Source organism: Athene cunicularia, assembly GCF_003259725.1.
Source record: "Athene cunicularia isolate RWA chromosome Z unlocalized genomic scaffold, athCun1 chrZ_part5, whole genome shotgun sequence".
Taxonomy (NCBI): domain Eukaryota; kingdom Metazoa; phylum Chordata; class Aves; order Strigiformes; family Strigidae; genus Athene; species Athene cunicularia.
In genome coordinates this window covers 429141-446482 of record NW_020799146.1, presented here as the reverse complement: position 1 = coordinate 446482, position 17342 = coordinate 429141, and the positions used below count along the sequence as shown (strand labels likewise).

At 46.8% G+C, this 17342-nt stretch overlaps 1 protein-coding gene across 2 annotated transcripts in view; it reads right to left on the bottom strand.

Moving 5' to 3' along the window:
- Positions 1 to 17342, bottom strand: part of ZCCHC7 (zinc finger CCHC-type containing 7) — a 124916-nt gene that overhangs the window by 18294 nt on the left and 89280 nt on the right. For both annotated transcript variants that reach the window (XR_003400234.1, XM_026866897.1), the window contains exon 8: positions 3858 to 3953. Coding sequence is in view for 1 of the 2 variants with exons in the window: in XM_026866897.1 (XP_026722698.1) it covers positions 3858 to 3953 (96 nt within the window). In the remaining variant the exon portion in view is untranslated. The remainder of the gene's footprint in view (positions 1 to 3857; positions 3954 to 17342) is intronic.

The following is a 17342-nucleotide window of genomic DNA, read 5'->3' as shown; positions in this document are numbered from 1 at the left end:
GGGAGGCGAACGCAGTCGCCGGGCCGGGAGCGGGGCGCCCCGCTGCAGCCGGGCAGCTCCCCAGCACTGCTCCTTGTGCCCCGTCCCCTCGGAAGACAAATACTTGTGATCTTTTAGCCTGGACCCTCCGGGGTGAAGGTGTGTGCAGAAATGTGGTCGACTCCAGGGGTGGGTGGGCTGAGGGAGGGAGCGGCGGTGGGGCCAGGGGTGTCCAGCTGCCCGCGGTCTCGGCATAGGTACAAACCCAACACAGATCCTGCAGGACACTGGACGCTGAGGGGAGAGGAGGAGAGCCCCGACCAGCCGACTGAGGTGAGCCAGGGGCTGGCTCTGCATCACACACGTGTCAGCCCATTTCCCAAACACCTGACACAGAAGTACGGATTTTTTCGCCACTCTAGTGGTAGCAATGTTTTGTCAGCCAGGCGAACTGGGATGCTTCCTATGGTTCTGTCTTTTTTTCAGGGCACCATGTGATATTAACTGATGCTTTCTTCTCCCTGTAAATAGCTTGTTACCTTTCTGCTTCTTCAGTACTTCCCAAATCGAGTAAACTCTGGGCCTCGCCATTCTCAAGAAATGGTCAGGAGCTTTCACCTACCCTGACGTCTCTACCACAAGATAAGCAGCTTTCCTCTTGCCATTTCTACCACTTTTCCTACTATTTCTACGTTCTCTGGTATTTCTACCATGCAGTAGCACCTTCAGAACCCCCCTTCCCTGTGCGCCCTTCTGCCTGCTCCCCTCTCTTTCAGAGAAACAGTGCAGAAAAGATGCATTTCAGATATATTTCCTGTTTCTCAGCTTTTATTTGGCCTTTGCTTGGCTGAAATTAAACAAAGAATGGTGCTATTCTCTGTAGTGTCCTCCAGAAGGGTGTCCTTAGGTTGTGTTACTTCTGGCTTGTCTCCACATGTGTGGAGGATTGCGGAGGAGTGACGGCAGCCCATAGTCAGAACCTGCCCAGGTCGGAGGGCTCGGCCTCACCCCACTGCAAAACCAGGCCGAAAGGGACCTGGGAGGGGACACGCGAGTCCTGTGTCGCCTGAGGCTGTTCATGTGAGGTACACGTGTCCTGGTTTCACGTCGAACAGCCAGCTATCACCACGAAGAACCTCCTCTCCCACCGTTCCTGGGTCCTCCCTCTACCTCCCTCGGAGTTATGACGAGAGAGAAGCCCAACAGAGAAATGACACTTTAAATACCTGTGTTTCACACCAGTGAAACCTAAGAGTGGCCTCTAGGCAAGGCACAGAGCTGCCTGCTGTCTGGATAGAAACGGAAGAAGATACTGAACACTGCTGGAAGGTCACTGAAAATGACAGACACCAGCTTTACGCAGGAGCCCGCAGACACATCATCCTTCCGTGAGACCTGTGCAAGCGCTGCGGAGATCCCGACCACATCTGCGGCTTGCCCTGCAGGCTTGTTATTTTTGGTCTGTTAGTGCTCTGTTGGAGGAAACACACCTACCACCCCGGGGGGGCTCCTCTTCTCTCCATCGCCACCGCCCCGGTCCCTCGGCTTGGGGCTGCCCCTCACTAACTCTCCTTCCCTCTGAACTGGCCCCTCAAGATGTCCACACCCTTGTTATGGACCATAAGAGACGACGTTTGGGATGTCTGATTGCTATGAAATGAACTATGATGCCAAGTCTGCTACAGAAAATAAGATTTCTTGTCCTTACTAAATCTTCAGTTTGCATAAAAACGTGACTGTCTTAATAAACGGTGGCGCAAGTTCAGGAAACATAACTTGCAGGTGTTGGAACCTCTGACACCTTATGTCCTAACTCTATTTCTGCAAACAAGAAGTGATCCTCAATGACCTCCTTACTGGAACTGCACAGTTAACTCTGGGATTTAGCAAGTTTTTTGCTCTTGCCTCTGCTTTTGGGAAGGGCCTCCATAGGCCTCTGGCAAAGAAAAGGCATTTCAGCTGTTCCTAAACTAGGTTAGATGGTAACATGACAGGAAAGGGCTGCAGTGGGAAGCACAAAATAGCGTGCATCTGCACAGAGCTAATGCCAGCCCTTTCCTCTCGGTCCGTTTGCTATTCCTCTACTTCAACTGCTCAAAACAAGCTATGGAGCAGGGTTCCTGAGGTACAGAAATGGGAAAAGTGTTAAGAGATGCTTGTTGTCACAAATAACTTTTGCCTGCTTAAAAATATTGACATTTTAAAAATCAACCAAACAAAAGGAGTTATTTTCCCCTTAAATCACAGGCAGGTCTTCCAAGCTCTGATGGAGCTGCTCACCACCTGAACTCAGGCCCTGATCCCAGCCTCAGTTTTCTGAGCCCATGAGAGCTGCAAATCCCAGAAGCGCTGCCTGTCCGCTGGGTCGCTGTGAAGACGCACGTGCCGGTCCAACTTCCCCAGCCCTTCTCGGACAGAAAGTTTAGTGATTTGAGGGCAAATACACAGGTATCACCACATAATCTGATGTGTCCTGGACGTTTATTCTGTGCTCATACAGGAAGATCTGGTATGGCTGCCCTTCTGTGTTGCTGTTGACTTCTCCTTTTCATTCAGTCACGGCTCAGGCTGTTCCTGCTCCTCGCACGCTGGTGAAAATACCGACCTTTGATTGCTGTAAAATGTCCTTCAGTCACTTTACTACCTGTCTGATTTTATACAGTTTCTACCATTTTCTATTCAAGTAACTACTATCAGCTCCTCCCACATATTTACTAATTATTTTTACAGCAGCCTTATTTGTGTCCATGTGTGGCTGCCCTCCTCACACGCTGTTTTTTGACAGATCAGTAAAATGCTCCTTATCCGTTGACAGCAATCAGTCTCGCTACTTACTCTGACATTTGTCAATGTTGGGCATTAAAAATCTTCCAGCTTACCTTCCAGTTCATCTTCCAGCTTTGCCATGAGAAGATTCCAGAAAACCTGCCCTGCCTGTCCCACTCTTCCCCACATGGATTAACTATTCACCAAAGAGAGCAGGAAGAGTCTCACAACACGTCTTCAGTGGCTGTAGAGTCAACACAGCGCGTGCGGGAGAGAAGGGAGGAATTTCCCATCGCTAAGCTGTAGGAAACCATAAATTTATCCCAACCAACACACAACTAACATTGATTTCCTAGAATGCTTGTGGCTTCTGGAATTACTCTATAAAAGAACAAACATTTGTTTGGTGTTGATATTTGCAGGAAGAGCTGCACTTGCCACAGCAGGGGCTGAAAAAGGTGATAAACGTCATCAAGCAATCCCAGAGGATGCAGCACACCTCCTGTTCTCACTGAAGCCACTTCAGGCTCGCAACACCCTCCTTTGCCAGGCTGTGCGCCTTACAAAAGGATGATGTCAAACTTAAATCAGGTGTTGGATTAAACTAAGAAACTACAAATAAGGATGGTCAAAAGCAGGCAGAAACAGAAAATTCCTAAAACAGGCATTCAAATTGATGCGCTGAATGTGGTGAAAAACTTTACATGATGTTGAACGTGGCGGTAAGACACTAGTATTTCATCCCATGAGCCATGGGAAAAAAAAAAGAAAGAGAAAAAGCTTAAAAAGCTGTGTTCAGCATTTTCCAATGAATATTCTGTCTCCCAGGCAGTCCTGTTTTGATTTAGGATTTAAAAAACAAATGAATAAACCTGCCAAGGAGAGAGAGTAACTTTTCCTCCGTGTGTTTAAATTAGATGGGTGAGACCACGTTATACACTGGCCTCCGCTGACGGCTCAGAGCCCCAGAGCGACGAGCGCTGGGTTAGAGCCGCCCGTGGTACAGCACCACCGTAGCCTTCCAGCTCTCTTCTCCAGCCATGCACCGTGGTGGAGATGAACCCCCACCCCGAGGGTGTTCCTCACGCCGAGGCAGAGGCTCTGGGACTTACATATCCAAAATGTCCTTTCCGGGAGCAGTTGTAGCAGTACCCTGAGGCAGAGCGCCTCTTGTGCAGACCCACTGCCTTGATGGGCCCCGGCTTCGTCTGGAAGATGGAGACAGGCAAGAATTAGGTCCAACAGTATTACGAGCGATGAATTAAAAAGAAATTAAAATTACATAAATATAATTTTATTATGCTTAAATCAATACATTCCTGCTGGCTGTTGGAATATTAAGTTTGAAAAAGACGCAAGTGGCTCATATTACTGTAATTCTGCAGAGCAAGGTTCAGCCTGAGCATCACAAGTGAGGAGGGAAGAGGCATCCCCGGCATCTCTTCCACCTGGCCACGTTATTTCAGCTCTGAATACAAGAAAACAGGCTGCTGATTTATCTCGCTCCCCTCTTCCTCGTCTCCCAGCCCCCCGGCGCAGATGCCCCGCCATCCCCCGGGACGGGCGAGCCCATCACACTCTGCATCCACCAGCTGCAGAGGGACGTTTGAGCTCAACGCCAGACGGCCGAGCTCCGGTGGCGAGAGGGGCCCTCGCCCCGCGCCCCCCAGCCCACCCCGTGGCCAGCGCTGTGCCCCGCGGCAGGGGAACCCGCCAGCCCCCCGGAGAAGCGGGGACCTCTTCTGCTCCCTGTAGCTGCTCGGGGGGTGCACGGGGGCGAGGGAAGGCTTAGCACATCCCAACCAGTTCAGGGGAAGGGGCAGATCTTTTTCTTTTCTCCATTTAGCACCGCTAAGCAGAACACGGGAACACATCATCTATTCCTTCACTTTTCACAGGCACAAGCATGTTCATCCCCCAGAGAAACAAGGACTGTGGAGCCCGTGCCTAGCTGGAGCAGGCACAGGTACCAGCTGGGGGTGCCTGAAATCTGGCTAAAAAGCAGTGGGGCGAAAGAACAACCTCACTACTTTCAGCGTTTCCTTCTCTCTGGCGCTAAAGGAGCACAGAAGAACGGCCTACATCTAAAAGAAATCAGCAGCACTTGGCAAAGCTCATTACAGGAATTGCTTTTTAAAAAAATCTGCATCACCACACTCTTCTGCTGTTGGAGCCGTTGCGTCCTCCTGCACAGCCTCCAGAAGAATGACAGCAGTGCTTGTAAAATAGGCATAAACAACAGAAATCTTCCAACGCCATTTTTTATGAATCTGATCACACTTGCAGGGTCACCTTATTTTGAACCTCTTCAGCCTTGGGTTTAAATGCTTGTTTCAGATTCATGTTCCTCAGTTCATGTTCACTAACCAGAAGGAGGCTAAAGGAAGACTAGGAAGAGTGACACATCCAACAGTGATTTGTGACAAAAGGCGGGCAAACAGGAAAAGGAAAAAAACCCACCACCTATAAAGTAATCTGTGTATTTCTCATCCATGTCTTACAGCTAGAGCTCTCCAGCTAACGGTGGTGTGTAAGTGACTTACTAAGCCGGCTTAGTTTTACAGGTATTCTTTTATCATAAATACATAGAACAGGCAAGGAGAAAAACCACCAAAATGCAAACATTTGCATAATCCCCTTGAGGAAAAATCTGTGGGTTTAATTTACTGGATCAATCACCTGCATTCTAGTTAGTTTTCAGCATGAGGAGTGGCCCCAGAAATCACCTCCATTTTGGACAGGGCTCCTGAAAAGCAGAAATCAATCCTACAAAAGTGACACCTTCCTCTGCCTTCCGCCACGCAGAACTTTGCCCACATTACACCCGTTTCCAAAGCTGATGCTGGGATGCTGCCACAAACCCCGCCAGGTTCCCTCAGCCAGTGCCCGTCTGCCAGAGAGCTCTTCGGCCACAATGCCGGTGCCACACAGCTATGGAAAATAAAATCAAGACCCTGACACTACTATTCTGCTTTCTGCCAGCCAGGCCTTGAAACAAACCATAACGTCAGTCGGAAAATGACCTGATTACACTATTTGGTCTTTGCAAGGTGCAGTGCAACAATAACACGTTGTTAGAAAACCCGTGTATTATTCCAGACCCTTTACATTCCAAGATGTTGCCGGCCCCAATGCCAGCGGAAGAGTCTGGCACCCTCACCTGCTGCACAGTCATTCTCCAATGTAAATAATCATGATTTGGGCCATCGTTGGTGTTTTTGTATTGAAACTCCAGTAAAATTTGCACTGGGTTCTAAAGGCTGTTACTTTTTACAGAAAAGATAAGTAAGATCTTCCTCTGTTCTGAACTGGGCTTTTGAAAATCGGTGCCAGGCATACGGATGTTGACAAGGAAGGGCGCACGCTCACCAGAGCGCTGCGGGGATGTATATGGCTGAATTCATGAGTAAAGAGCCTTCACACGCCCTTCAGCAGGTGCCCCGGCGTAACCCAAAGGTTAAACGCGGCGCAGAGGTGCCGACAGCTCACCTGCGTGCTGTGTTGGGCCCGGCGGGTCACCGCGAGCCCCCGGAGCCTGAGGCTGCGCTGTGCCCCCCCGCTGCCCCCTGAGCTGAAAAACCGGGCACCGAGAGATGGGCTGGGGCTTGCCCCCAGCGCCGGAGCCCTGCGCGGATCCCGGTTATTGGGAACACGCAGCCTGTGACCCCAACCTCCCCCCGTCCCCAGCCAGCTCCCCCCGACTTGTTTCCTTTTGTTTAGTTAATAGAAAAGGTCACATTTAAGGCAAGAAATTAAACTGAATACTTGCAGGTCAGATTACAACTCTACATAACTTTACTCCTTTCCAAAGCCAAACAAAAAGGAAACCCACATGTTATAAACCCTCTGTTTTCTTATTATTTAAGGCTTAAAAAAGCATCTAAAGACTCCAGCCATATGGGTACAAAATAAACTATTCATGAATGTAGCTTCTTTATGTTATAGTTTTTTTTTGTTACAAACATTTAAATAATCTATATTTGTAGGGTGATATCTTGGAGATTACTTCACTATCAATATATAGAAGTAATAACCTGGTAGATAGCATTACCTATGAAAGGTCCATCCCATCTGCTATTCTTGCTGAAAGCTTTTCATGCACCAGTAAACTCAGTAAATATCAGAAGATAAAGCATAAGCCTACCACGCCATGGATTTACTCCTAATGTCTCCTCAAAGTGCAGCCTGATGCAACGATTACAAATGATTTTTCTTCTAATGTCATTTTACATAACCCTTTTTTCTGCATGAGTAGTTAGTGCGGAATGAATGAATGAATGCCATTAAAACAGTTAATCATTATCTGGGACACTGGCCTTCCTCCCTTCTCAACTAGGAATCTCCATGACAAAGGCCAAGAGATCAAAATGCCAGGGCTGCCTCTCTGGCCTATTTTTGACAGTAATTTTTTATGCAAATGGACCTGCTGGGCAGCTCCCTCTGTGACCTTGAGTTCCCCTTATCTGCACCGACTTTGATCCAATGAGGGCTCGCTTTTATGAAGCTCGTTACTACTTAGGATCTGCAATCTGGCTAAATCTCACTAATTAAGGAAAATCTTCTGACCCCTATTTTTGTGTATTTCTCTGCCCCTCCACATCGCGTGACGCAACGACCCTGGTGGCGGAGCGGACCAGAGCAGAGTCCCCTTTTGTGCCACTCCAAGTGCCTGCGTTGGACAAAGGCATCTCGCTGCCAGCCGTGCCAGCCGGCCTCCCCTGCGCAGCACCGTGTCTCATGGCATCACACCCTGTGTCATCACACCTTGTGACATCATACCTCGTGGCATCACAACCTGAGTCATCACACCTCGTGGCATCACACCCTGTGTCATCACACCTCATGACATCACAGCTCGTGACATCACACCTCCGGTATCACCTTGTGGCATTGTGCCTCAGACACCAGGATGGAGCAGTGGCTTGCCCCAGCTTCACCAGTGACCAGGGCTGGCTCGAGCCTGACCCACGCAGTGGCCTCTGGTCACTCACAGACGTGCTGGGCCCAGACGGATGAAGTCCCCAGTGGAGGGAAAGCACCTGCCCTGCTTGTGCACCGGTGGAACCACCCTGACACCGACATGAGACCCTGAGGCGCTCCCTGGCCTGCCCAGAGTCTTGTTGTCGGGGGGAAGAGAGGCCGTGCCTCCCTCAGTCCATCAGCGCCCGTCAGCATTGCGCTGCCTTTGCCTAAACCTTGCACCGCAGGGGCTGGTTCTGTTACATCCAGCACCAGTTTGGGCAACTCCCTTTAGCGTGCGAGGGGATAATTCTGTAAACCTGGCTGGCTAGCTACGGCTCCTTACACCACCTCCAGATTACCCAGCGCCATTCTCACGTGCCGGGACCAGGCAGTTATTTCTTCTGGTCCATCACATCCATTGCTATGCTCATACATAATCTATCAGGTAATTTTTGCTGTTATTTCTTGCTGAGTCTAAAGGCAAGTAATTAAATGGTGGATTAAAGAAAAGCGTGAAGGGAAGACACCTCCACAACCCAAGCAGCAGACCCGGGCACTCCTCCCCACACCAAGCCCATCAAGGCCAAGCTCTGCATACCGCACAGTCTGTTTTTTTCTGCAACTCACTGAGACAAACAAGACATAAGGCTGGGAGTAAAACTCATTAGCAGTGATGTTTCACCAATTTCTTGAGCCACTGAAAGATCATCATCAAGTGAATCATTACACACTGCGGGTTGTAGACTGGAGCTGGGCAGGGAAACGGTCAGAACAGCTCTATCACTGAAAGATATACATTTATTTTCCCCTTCCAAATTATCATAATCTACTTGTATACCAGCTGAAACAATGGCAGGTTTGCATCATTCCCTTATATTCAAAATTGCCAATATAAGATATCATGTAATATCGTAATTATACTAAGGGGTTTTGTTGTTGTTATTTTCTTTAACCATGTCATGCACCCAGTAGACTTGCATTCCATTGGGTAATTCCTTAATTAGGCAGATTTTTGAAACAAGTATTATGTACACAACAGACCGGAACGTCTCCTTTGGAGTCTTCCTAGTCTATCAGGTGATTGCATCATTAAGCCACACATGCTACGTAGTAAAAATCCTTATGAAAATTCATGACAGGAACATACTGAGCTCGATGCATGCTAATAAATGAGAGACATACAAATTTAGTGTTTTGACTTCTAACCCTCCCGAACGCCAACCAATTATAAACAGAATAATTTCTTTACCAAATTTTATTTCTCCATTTTGTCAGCCATCTGAAAAAACTTGCTCTTCCAACAGGAGTCGTGGAGGTCGCACCTGAGTATCTGTCCACAAATGACACCTCATAATTGAGTTTACTAAATGTACTTGTAGTATTACTTCCACCCTTTTGGGTACCAACAAAACACAGCAAAGTGACCAAGAGAACAGCCATCTAGCTGAACTTGTAGTTGTGGGGGTTTTTTTTGAAGGACATGATACCCATTAAATTACAAATTAGCGGACAAAATTTTATTTTTTGATTGCGCGGTCTGGAAAACCAAAGCCTTTCCCAGAAGAAGGAATTTAACTTGTTCAGTCCGCAGCACAAGCACGGTGAAGCGGTCGTTTCTACAGAAATAAGACATTTCTATAATGCATTTTAAATAGATGCAAATAGCATCTACAATTGACTGTGTGAAAATGTTAAAGGAAGAGACAAAAAGTACAATATTATATATTTGAAAGAAATGAATGTAATCTTTTGATACTCTTACAAGCAGAAAAAAAAATACTGAAGTATTAATTCAAAAAGTCTTTTCTGAAAAATGGACAAAAAAATCTCAAGTTCATAGAGAAAATGAATATATGCAAGATAGTAAGGATAACAACAATACAATCCCTGAATGCCTCAAAATCTTCATGGTTTAAAAGGCATCCCAATTTTCTCCAAAGGTGGTGGCATCTATCCAGTCGTCCATGGCTAATTTTACACGGAATGCAAAACGTTATTTAAATAGGACGGTGCATTAAACTTCAACTATTTCTGATGTAGCTCTCAAACTACAAACCTATCTGTCTTCTATTTTAATTTTAAAGTAAATTAGCAAACACTTCCTTCTTAATCCCCAGAGAGTATCTATACAGTGACACAAATGCACAAATTTATGACAGTAACATAAATGCTCCTCCGAAGTAATGTGCAACATTAAGTGAAATCGTTTCCTGGAAAGATATTATAGGTATCTATATTTTATTTGCCATCTTAAACATATCTGGGTCTTTATGACCTTATTTTTAAAATGTATTTCCTTTTTACATTTCCTGGTGCAAATGGACTGCATAAATAAGCAATGTGCTATGAGGCTTCAGACTAGCCGATAAACCCTTTCAATTTTCATGCCAGCTTCTTCTTTTGTAATTCAAATCTGGCTGAAAACTGGCAGCTCTGAAAACTGAAACAAGCACTGCCACAAATACCTTGTAATGCTATCGACCTTGTCTGCCCATGCAGTGAGAAAGGGGGATGCATATGTGTCTGCAGTCATCCAGATAACACAACTCATTTTTTTGGGGGGATAACAGAAGCCAGCCCCGGACTGTGCACCAAAAGCAGTCATTACCAGGCAAGCTGGAGAATAAGTCTCTTCAAAATACACAGCGCATTTAAAAACCATATACAGGGCTCAGCCACTGCTTTCATTACCAATTTTAATTTAGCTCCTTCAGTTTGCCAGCCAGATAAACTCTTTAGTGCTGTTTTTTAATCTATTTGCCACATTTTATGTTTAAGATTATAGTAATATGGGACAGGAGAAGGAATCACTTTTAGAGGAAATAAAGAAATAGATCCGCTTATCAGCGCCCATCAGAAAGTTCATTAATCAGCCAGGCTTTGTGCCCCCTAAATTGAAAGGTTAAATAATCCTCTCAGGAATATTTCTCGGCACCACCGCCAATTGTCCGGAGAGAAGCTGCCATTCACAGCACTCTGGATCGGTGACAGGGTATTTTACCACTGTTTGGACCCCAAACAATGATGGACAAATGGCCTGGCTTACAAAGAAACCTTTTAGTACAAGGATGGAAAAAGGACCACAAGCTTTGAAGTGGGGTGGGGGAGGTGGGCGCCAGGGAAGAGGCAGGGGAGGAGGAGGAGGAGGAGACTCGTGCATGGGGACACGTATATTTTATGTGGATGTTTATGAGGAGGCTCCGCGAGCGGCTCTACGGCCGCCCCGAGAGCGCGCGGGCAGGCGCCACACGCGCAGGCTCCCCACGCTAAGCGTATGCATACTTACACATACATTTATACATTAATCTGAGCACAAACATTTGCAAAGCCTGTAAAATCAGAAGATGAACAGAACCACAGCATGGCTATATTTATTAGCTAATACACCGGGGAGCCCAACAAACCCCAAGGTTTTAATTTTTACTGTCATTCTAGATGATTTACAGCTTCCTTTCTCTCCCTCTTTAACCTTTATGTCGTCTGCTAATCACCTTTCACCATCAGATGCAAAAGGGGGAAGTACCACACTTAGAATAACTTTCCTGGGGGAGCATTCTTAGCAGATATTTACTTTGAGGTGATTCCTGATCACAGCTGAAATTGAAGTAAACAGAAGAAATACAGTGCTGCTGGAAGACAGGAGATGCCAGAAGAGAGGTGCACCGACTTGATAGAAGTGAGGTTTTGTGGGAGAGAAGCGAGGTTTTGCTGGGGTACATTCAAAGTAAACAATAACTCAAGCTTTTTTCGTTAAAACTCCTAGCAGCTAGGCTTCAACCTATAGCACCCTTTACTGACGGACAATTTGATAGAAGTGTTTTCCTTACATTACCAACGTGTATGTTAATCTTTATCAATTTCCTCATATTTTTTTAATGTGTCCTCCATTTAAGCACATCATATATATTCAGTAATACCACAATAATTTTCACCCAGCTTTATAACGAGTGACATTTGTCCAGAATATGTCCTTGAAGAAATGTCTGACAGCCTACATACAACCATTAACACACAAAAGCTTTTCCATGTCCTTCTGGCATATCTATTTTTTAAAATCTGTCTCAATTCCATAAAGTTTTTACTTTAACATGACTTGGAACACTCTGAATAGTCTACAGCATCTAAAAATGGATCAAAAGATTGAGATTTCTGCTCTTGTATCACATAAATATGCCACTGATCAACACGGCTTTCTCCAAACCAACTTTTGAGTGTCTCGGTGCTATTATTTTCCCTCTTTTTCCATCCTCACACCAACATCAGAAAAGCAGAATTAATTTAACCAGGGTCTCATCTGCCACCAAAGTAAGTCAGATAGAAACCGGATAGCACGTGCAAACCTGGTGCAATTAATTTTAAAGCAGAAGATATTTCAGGGTTATCACAGAGTCTGCCGAATCCCTCAGTGTTTGTGTCTGCCCCTGCACAGGCACTCACCACACCATTTTTTAAGTGTCAAAGGAAGTTACAAATATACTTTAGAAACAATTAAATGCATAGTCAAGAAACAACATGAAATTACTTGCTGGTAACTACAAGATGAACAGTTACTACAGCCAGAGAAACTGTGAGGTTGAGGGGAGGGAAAAGAAAAGCAGCTTTCGGACTCGATGCTGACTGAGAAACCCTCAACTGGGGTACCGAACATCCCTTCCCCGCAGATCTATCGCCTGTCTACCGTCAAACAGCGGTGTTCCTGCACACGCCGCCCCTCCCGCCCTGCAGGGTCACGGCCACGTGGGCTGTCACGGTCCTGTGCCGTGTGCGTGCCCACGCGTGTGCCCGCCCGGCGGTGGAACAGCCACGGGACGCGGCGCCAGCGGCCCCACACAGGCACCCAGCAGCGCCCAGCGAAGGAGCCTGGTCAGGCCAGACACGGGCTGGGCCACCAGCCGAACGCCCCACGAAGCAGCAAGGGGAATCGACCTCGGGCAGCGTTGAGCAGAGCAGGCGTGCGGCGGCCCCGTGGTCCGTCCCGGTGCGGCACGGCGGCGGCTGTTCATGCTCACTTCGGAGCCACGCTCACGGCCGCTGGGGTACGTTTGTCAAATCTTGATTTAATCCACATTCAACGTTCAAACGTAAGTCAAACCCGAAGGCCTAACTGCACCCCCCTGAAGCCAAAACTCTGAGAGATGCCTTCGTCTTTCGCCCTTGTGGGTCCTAAAGCACTTACACAAATCACCCGCTGCTCCGAGACTCCTCCAGTGCTGCGCTAAAATGGCACCTACGTACGGTGCACGGCTCTTCACTCGCCATCACTTTACACAGGTCTCTGGTTCCTTTTGATTCCCTTTAGGCTTGGTTTTTCAAAGTTCGAAAATCAAAATCAGGATAGCTCTGTCACGGGGGCAGTAACTTTTCTATTCACCTGACAGGACCTAACAAGATGTATTAATATTATAGACATGATAGACCCTCTCAGAATTAAATCAGTGAATACTTTTAGGGAATCCTAATCCGTAGATTATTAGCATGATCAAGCATAACTTGAGGAAGTTACTGCCCAGGCGGGCAGCCCTGGCTCTGCGCACACGGATCAGTGACAGGATGCTCCGGCGGATCTGGCAGCGACATGGACGATCACCCCCAAACACCCCCGACCTGGCAACACGCAAAGCGCTTGTATGATGAAACACAACAGTCTGGGTGCTGCTAAAGCATGTAACCAGCAAGCAGGTACTGAGTGGACATTTGACAAGGAAAACGCCGCTCCCAGTTAGGATTTATGTGCAAACAGTTCCTCGAGGTTTACGCTCTACTGGCATTTTACACTTTTTCCACTTTGCAACACAAAAATATACCAAAATACATCTGACATTACCTACACAAAGGTGTAATTTTCATATGTTTTATAATGTCGGGTAGATGACAGACAATTTTTGGTTTCCAATGGAATTTTGAAACTGACTCTAAGTTCTAACAAAACTGAGAAAAAACACCTTCATACCAAGTCCAAAGGAATAATTTTCAGGAATACAGGAACTTTAAGATGAATATTCATACACAAAATGCAGAAAAAGTGCACAGAAATATCCAATTATTTTTTTTTCTCAAATAGAAGTCTGTTTTTAAAATGCATTGCAAATATCATTCTAGTTTGAAAATTCTATTTTCCCTATTTAGTTGATTAATACTTGAAATAATAGGAATTATTTAAATTATTGTATAGGTTCACCTTTTCAAACTGAAGGAAAGAGAGGTGAAAACCATAAGTATTAAAGATATAAAAATCCATAAGTATTAAAGAAATGATCATCTTAATTCTTTCCCTTAAAAGAACTGCAGTTATGTGTATGATCGGGAGACATTTCAGCAGTGAATCTTACCATAATTAGCCTTTTCTGCTTAATTAACCAGTTATCCAACAGTTCTGGTGTATTACAAAAATACCAGTCACTAGGGTTTTGGCGTGTGTTGGGCAAAGGAGGAACGCTCATGGCAGTGTCTGTGTTGGGAACAGAGCAATTCCTGCCCAAAGTTTGGGCGGGAGGGAGCAGCTCTCTCCACTCTACGCGGTCGTGAGCGCATCTCGCCAGGATTGCTGGCACAGCATTTAAAAATGTCACATACTGCACACGTAGCTTCCTGGGCATGCCAGGGTTAGCTAACCACAGATTTAAACATTCAAAATAATAAAATATATTAATTTCCATCCCCTGCTCTTCTCCTTTTCCACTTTAAAGGCAGGCCCAAAAGGTAATGCTTTTGCAGAAAACACAGAGTTCCTTAAACAACAGTAATGTGCATCCTGAAGTCAGGGGTTCTCTGAAGGATGCCCCTTCAGAGACAAACACTCTGAGAAGGTTATTTTGAACCCCAAAATCGGAGAAATGGAAATTACTTGGTTCAGCCAGCCAAGCTTTCTGTCCCAGACTGCTTCCAGAATGCAATTTCTGGCCAAGACGCAATCAGACTTTAATCCCCAATTTAAGAGCATCTTTTGTTTTATTTTCTGGGGAGACAGGTGGGGAAGGGCATGAGATGGATAAACGCTGGGGGAAGCAGGCTGACGTGATCATGGTCAGCGCTGCTGGAAGGTGGCAGATCCCACCCAAAACGGCCTCTCGGGTCCCTGCAGGTGCCAGCGGCTTCTCTGGTCCGGGCTGGCGAGAGCCGGACGCGGGTCTGGGGCGATGACCAGAGCCCCGGGGCGCAGAGCCAGGCGCCAGTGGGGACCTGTCCTCCGCGGAGGAGAGGTACCAGGGCACCGCCGCTCCTTCCAGGAGAGAAAGTGCAGGCGCAGAGGCGTGTTGGTGTTTTACACATCACCGGCCTGGACCCTCTATTTCAACCTGACCTGCACACAAACCCCCCATGATTCAGTAGTGACAACTGGCCACGAGTATTAGTTCAAATCCAACACTTTCATGAAAAGGCAAACGAAACAGTATTTTCTGTAGATGTTACATATTTTTATAAAGTTAGTGAAGCTAATTCTTGTTCCTGTAACATTTTAAGTAGAGTTTTCAAGTAAAAATTGGGGAAGAACTCTATCTAGTACATTTTTGTACTGGAAGCTATAGCGCACGCTTTGTACTTGCAAACTTACACTTCTTTTGGGACCTGGAATTCTCTTTGTTTTCTGTAGAAAGAAGCTATCGGAAAGAATACTGTCTTTTGTGAAATACAGTTTCCTTTCCTGGCAATAGAAAAAGATTTTGCATTTAGGTTCCTGATAGCCTCAGAAATGTCTGAAACTTGAAAGAGAACGCTAAGACAGACAAATAATAATTAGTAGGGAAAAATAAGCACCATGTAAAATAAAATCCAAGAGCCCCTCTGAACAGCACACTGAAACACCTCTAGCGTACTTATTTTCCTCAGAACAGCTGTGCAGGGCAGGCAGACGTTTCAGAAGAATCTCTGTCACAGAACAGCACTTCCAAAAGCAGCTGGGCTTGGGCTCGAACCACGGCAGTAGGTTATTTACAAACGAACTATCCGCCAATTGTTGTCCAGGGTCTGCCCTACCTCCCCCCCAGCCAGAGCAGCCAGCACACTCTTACTGAGGGTGGGAAATCTTCAGGAACCCAAGCGCCGAAAAGCCCCTTTCCCTCAAGGGCACACGTGGGGACAGCATCACGGTCCAGGTGTCCGTGCTTCCCCACAGCCCACGGCAGGCAGCGTCATCCTCGCCCCAGATCCGTCCCCTGGGTCGCCTTCCCCGCGGAATATCCCGCCGAATGGCTGCCGCACCACTGACACTCAAGGGTCTGCTCTGTGATTCCAAAATACGAAAAAATGCAGCGTCTACCACATAAACAAAGTGGTATTTTTACTAGAGTTTATAGAAATGACCCTAAAGCACCTAGAGAGAGACCGGCAGGTGCTGCTGCAATACTTAGGAGGAAGGCGCCGATGTCGCGGCCCGCAGCCTGGCCAGGGCAGCTGACCCGGCCGGCACGGCAGCAGCCCCATTCCCGCACACGGGGACGTCAGGCTTCATCTCCTCCTGAAAATACTTCTAAAACCCATCTAAACCCTCACCGCACAAAACCCGACAAAGCTTCTCCGGAAACCAAACGCTCTCTCTCTCTCTCAAGCTAAATTTTTTTTTTTTTTTGCCAGAGTCATATTTTAAATTTTCTCTTTCCAAAAGTCACATTTTAAAGGATACGGATTGACTTTAAGCAACACTGCTTACATTTTCATTTCGGCAAAAAAGTGGCAGGCCATAAGGAATTTTAATAATGCACACAAAGAAATCCGAGCGCAAAATTTAAACACAAAAGATGCATTGTCCCTTCATGTCTTTTACGCACAGAGGCCAAAACAGCCAATTCCTGGTTCACCTTCTTTTATGTAAGTGGATTAAAAGTAAGATTAACAAACTGTCAAAAAGCATGTTAAATGATAGCTTCTGCTAGTTAAAAATTCTGATGGTTCTAAAACTCTGTTGGTGGCCATCTTGGCCTAGGAGCTTTAATATAAATGAGGCTGGTGAAGGCAGGGGATGGGGGAAGGAGTCCTTACGGCCAGAGCAGTACAGGGGGAGGAAGAGGTTATTAAAAATGAGCAATCCCTACAGAAAAAAAAAAACACCTAATCTGAGCAGGATTTGTGTGTTAATTTACACATCTACACCAAGAAAGACGTTAGAAAAATAAAAATTGTGCTCTGCGCCATTCAGGGACAGAATTTCATTACTCCATAGATATTTACTGAAGAAGATGCTAATACGTTAATTCCTATTTGATTATTGTATCCACATCTCGCTCCTGAGCCACGTTCCTGTTCCCGGTTCGTGCGTTTCTGAGCGCCGCAGGTCTCCCTGCACGATGGGGCGGTGCAGTGTGGGGCGCTCCGCGCAGGCAGCACGTACCCCGCTTCCGACCGAAGCACCGGGGTGGCCGCCTGCGGGCCTCGGGGCGCCCCACCGGTGCCGCCGCGCAGAGGGCTCCGAGTTGCACCTAAGGGGGACCGACACGAAGCACTGCTTCGCGCCCGGAGCCAAACCCGGGCTGCTCTGCGCCCAAAATAAATTTCCTCTTTCTTCCCCGGTGATGTCACCCGTTGGGTGGAAAGCAGCTGCTGGCTCCAGCAGCGAAGCCACGGGGCGACCCCCAGGATGGGAGCAGGTCCACGGGTCCAGCCCTGCCGCGGCCTCGCACGGAGGGTCCATCCCAGCCCCG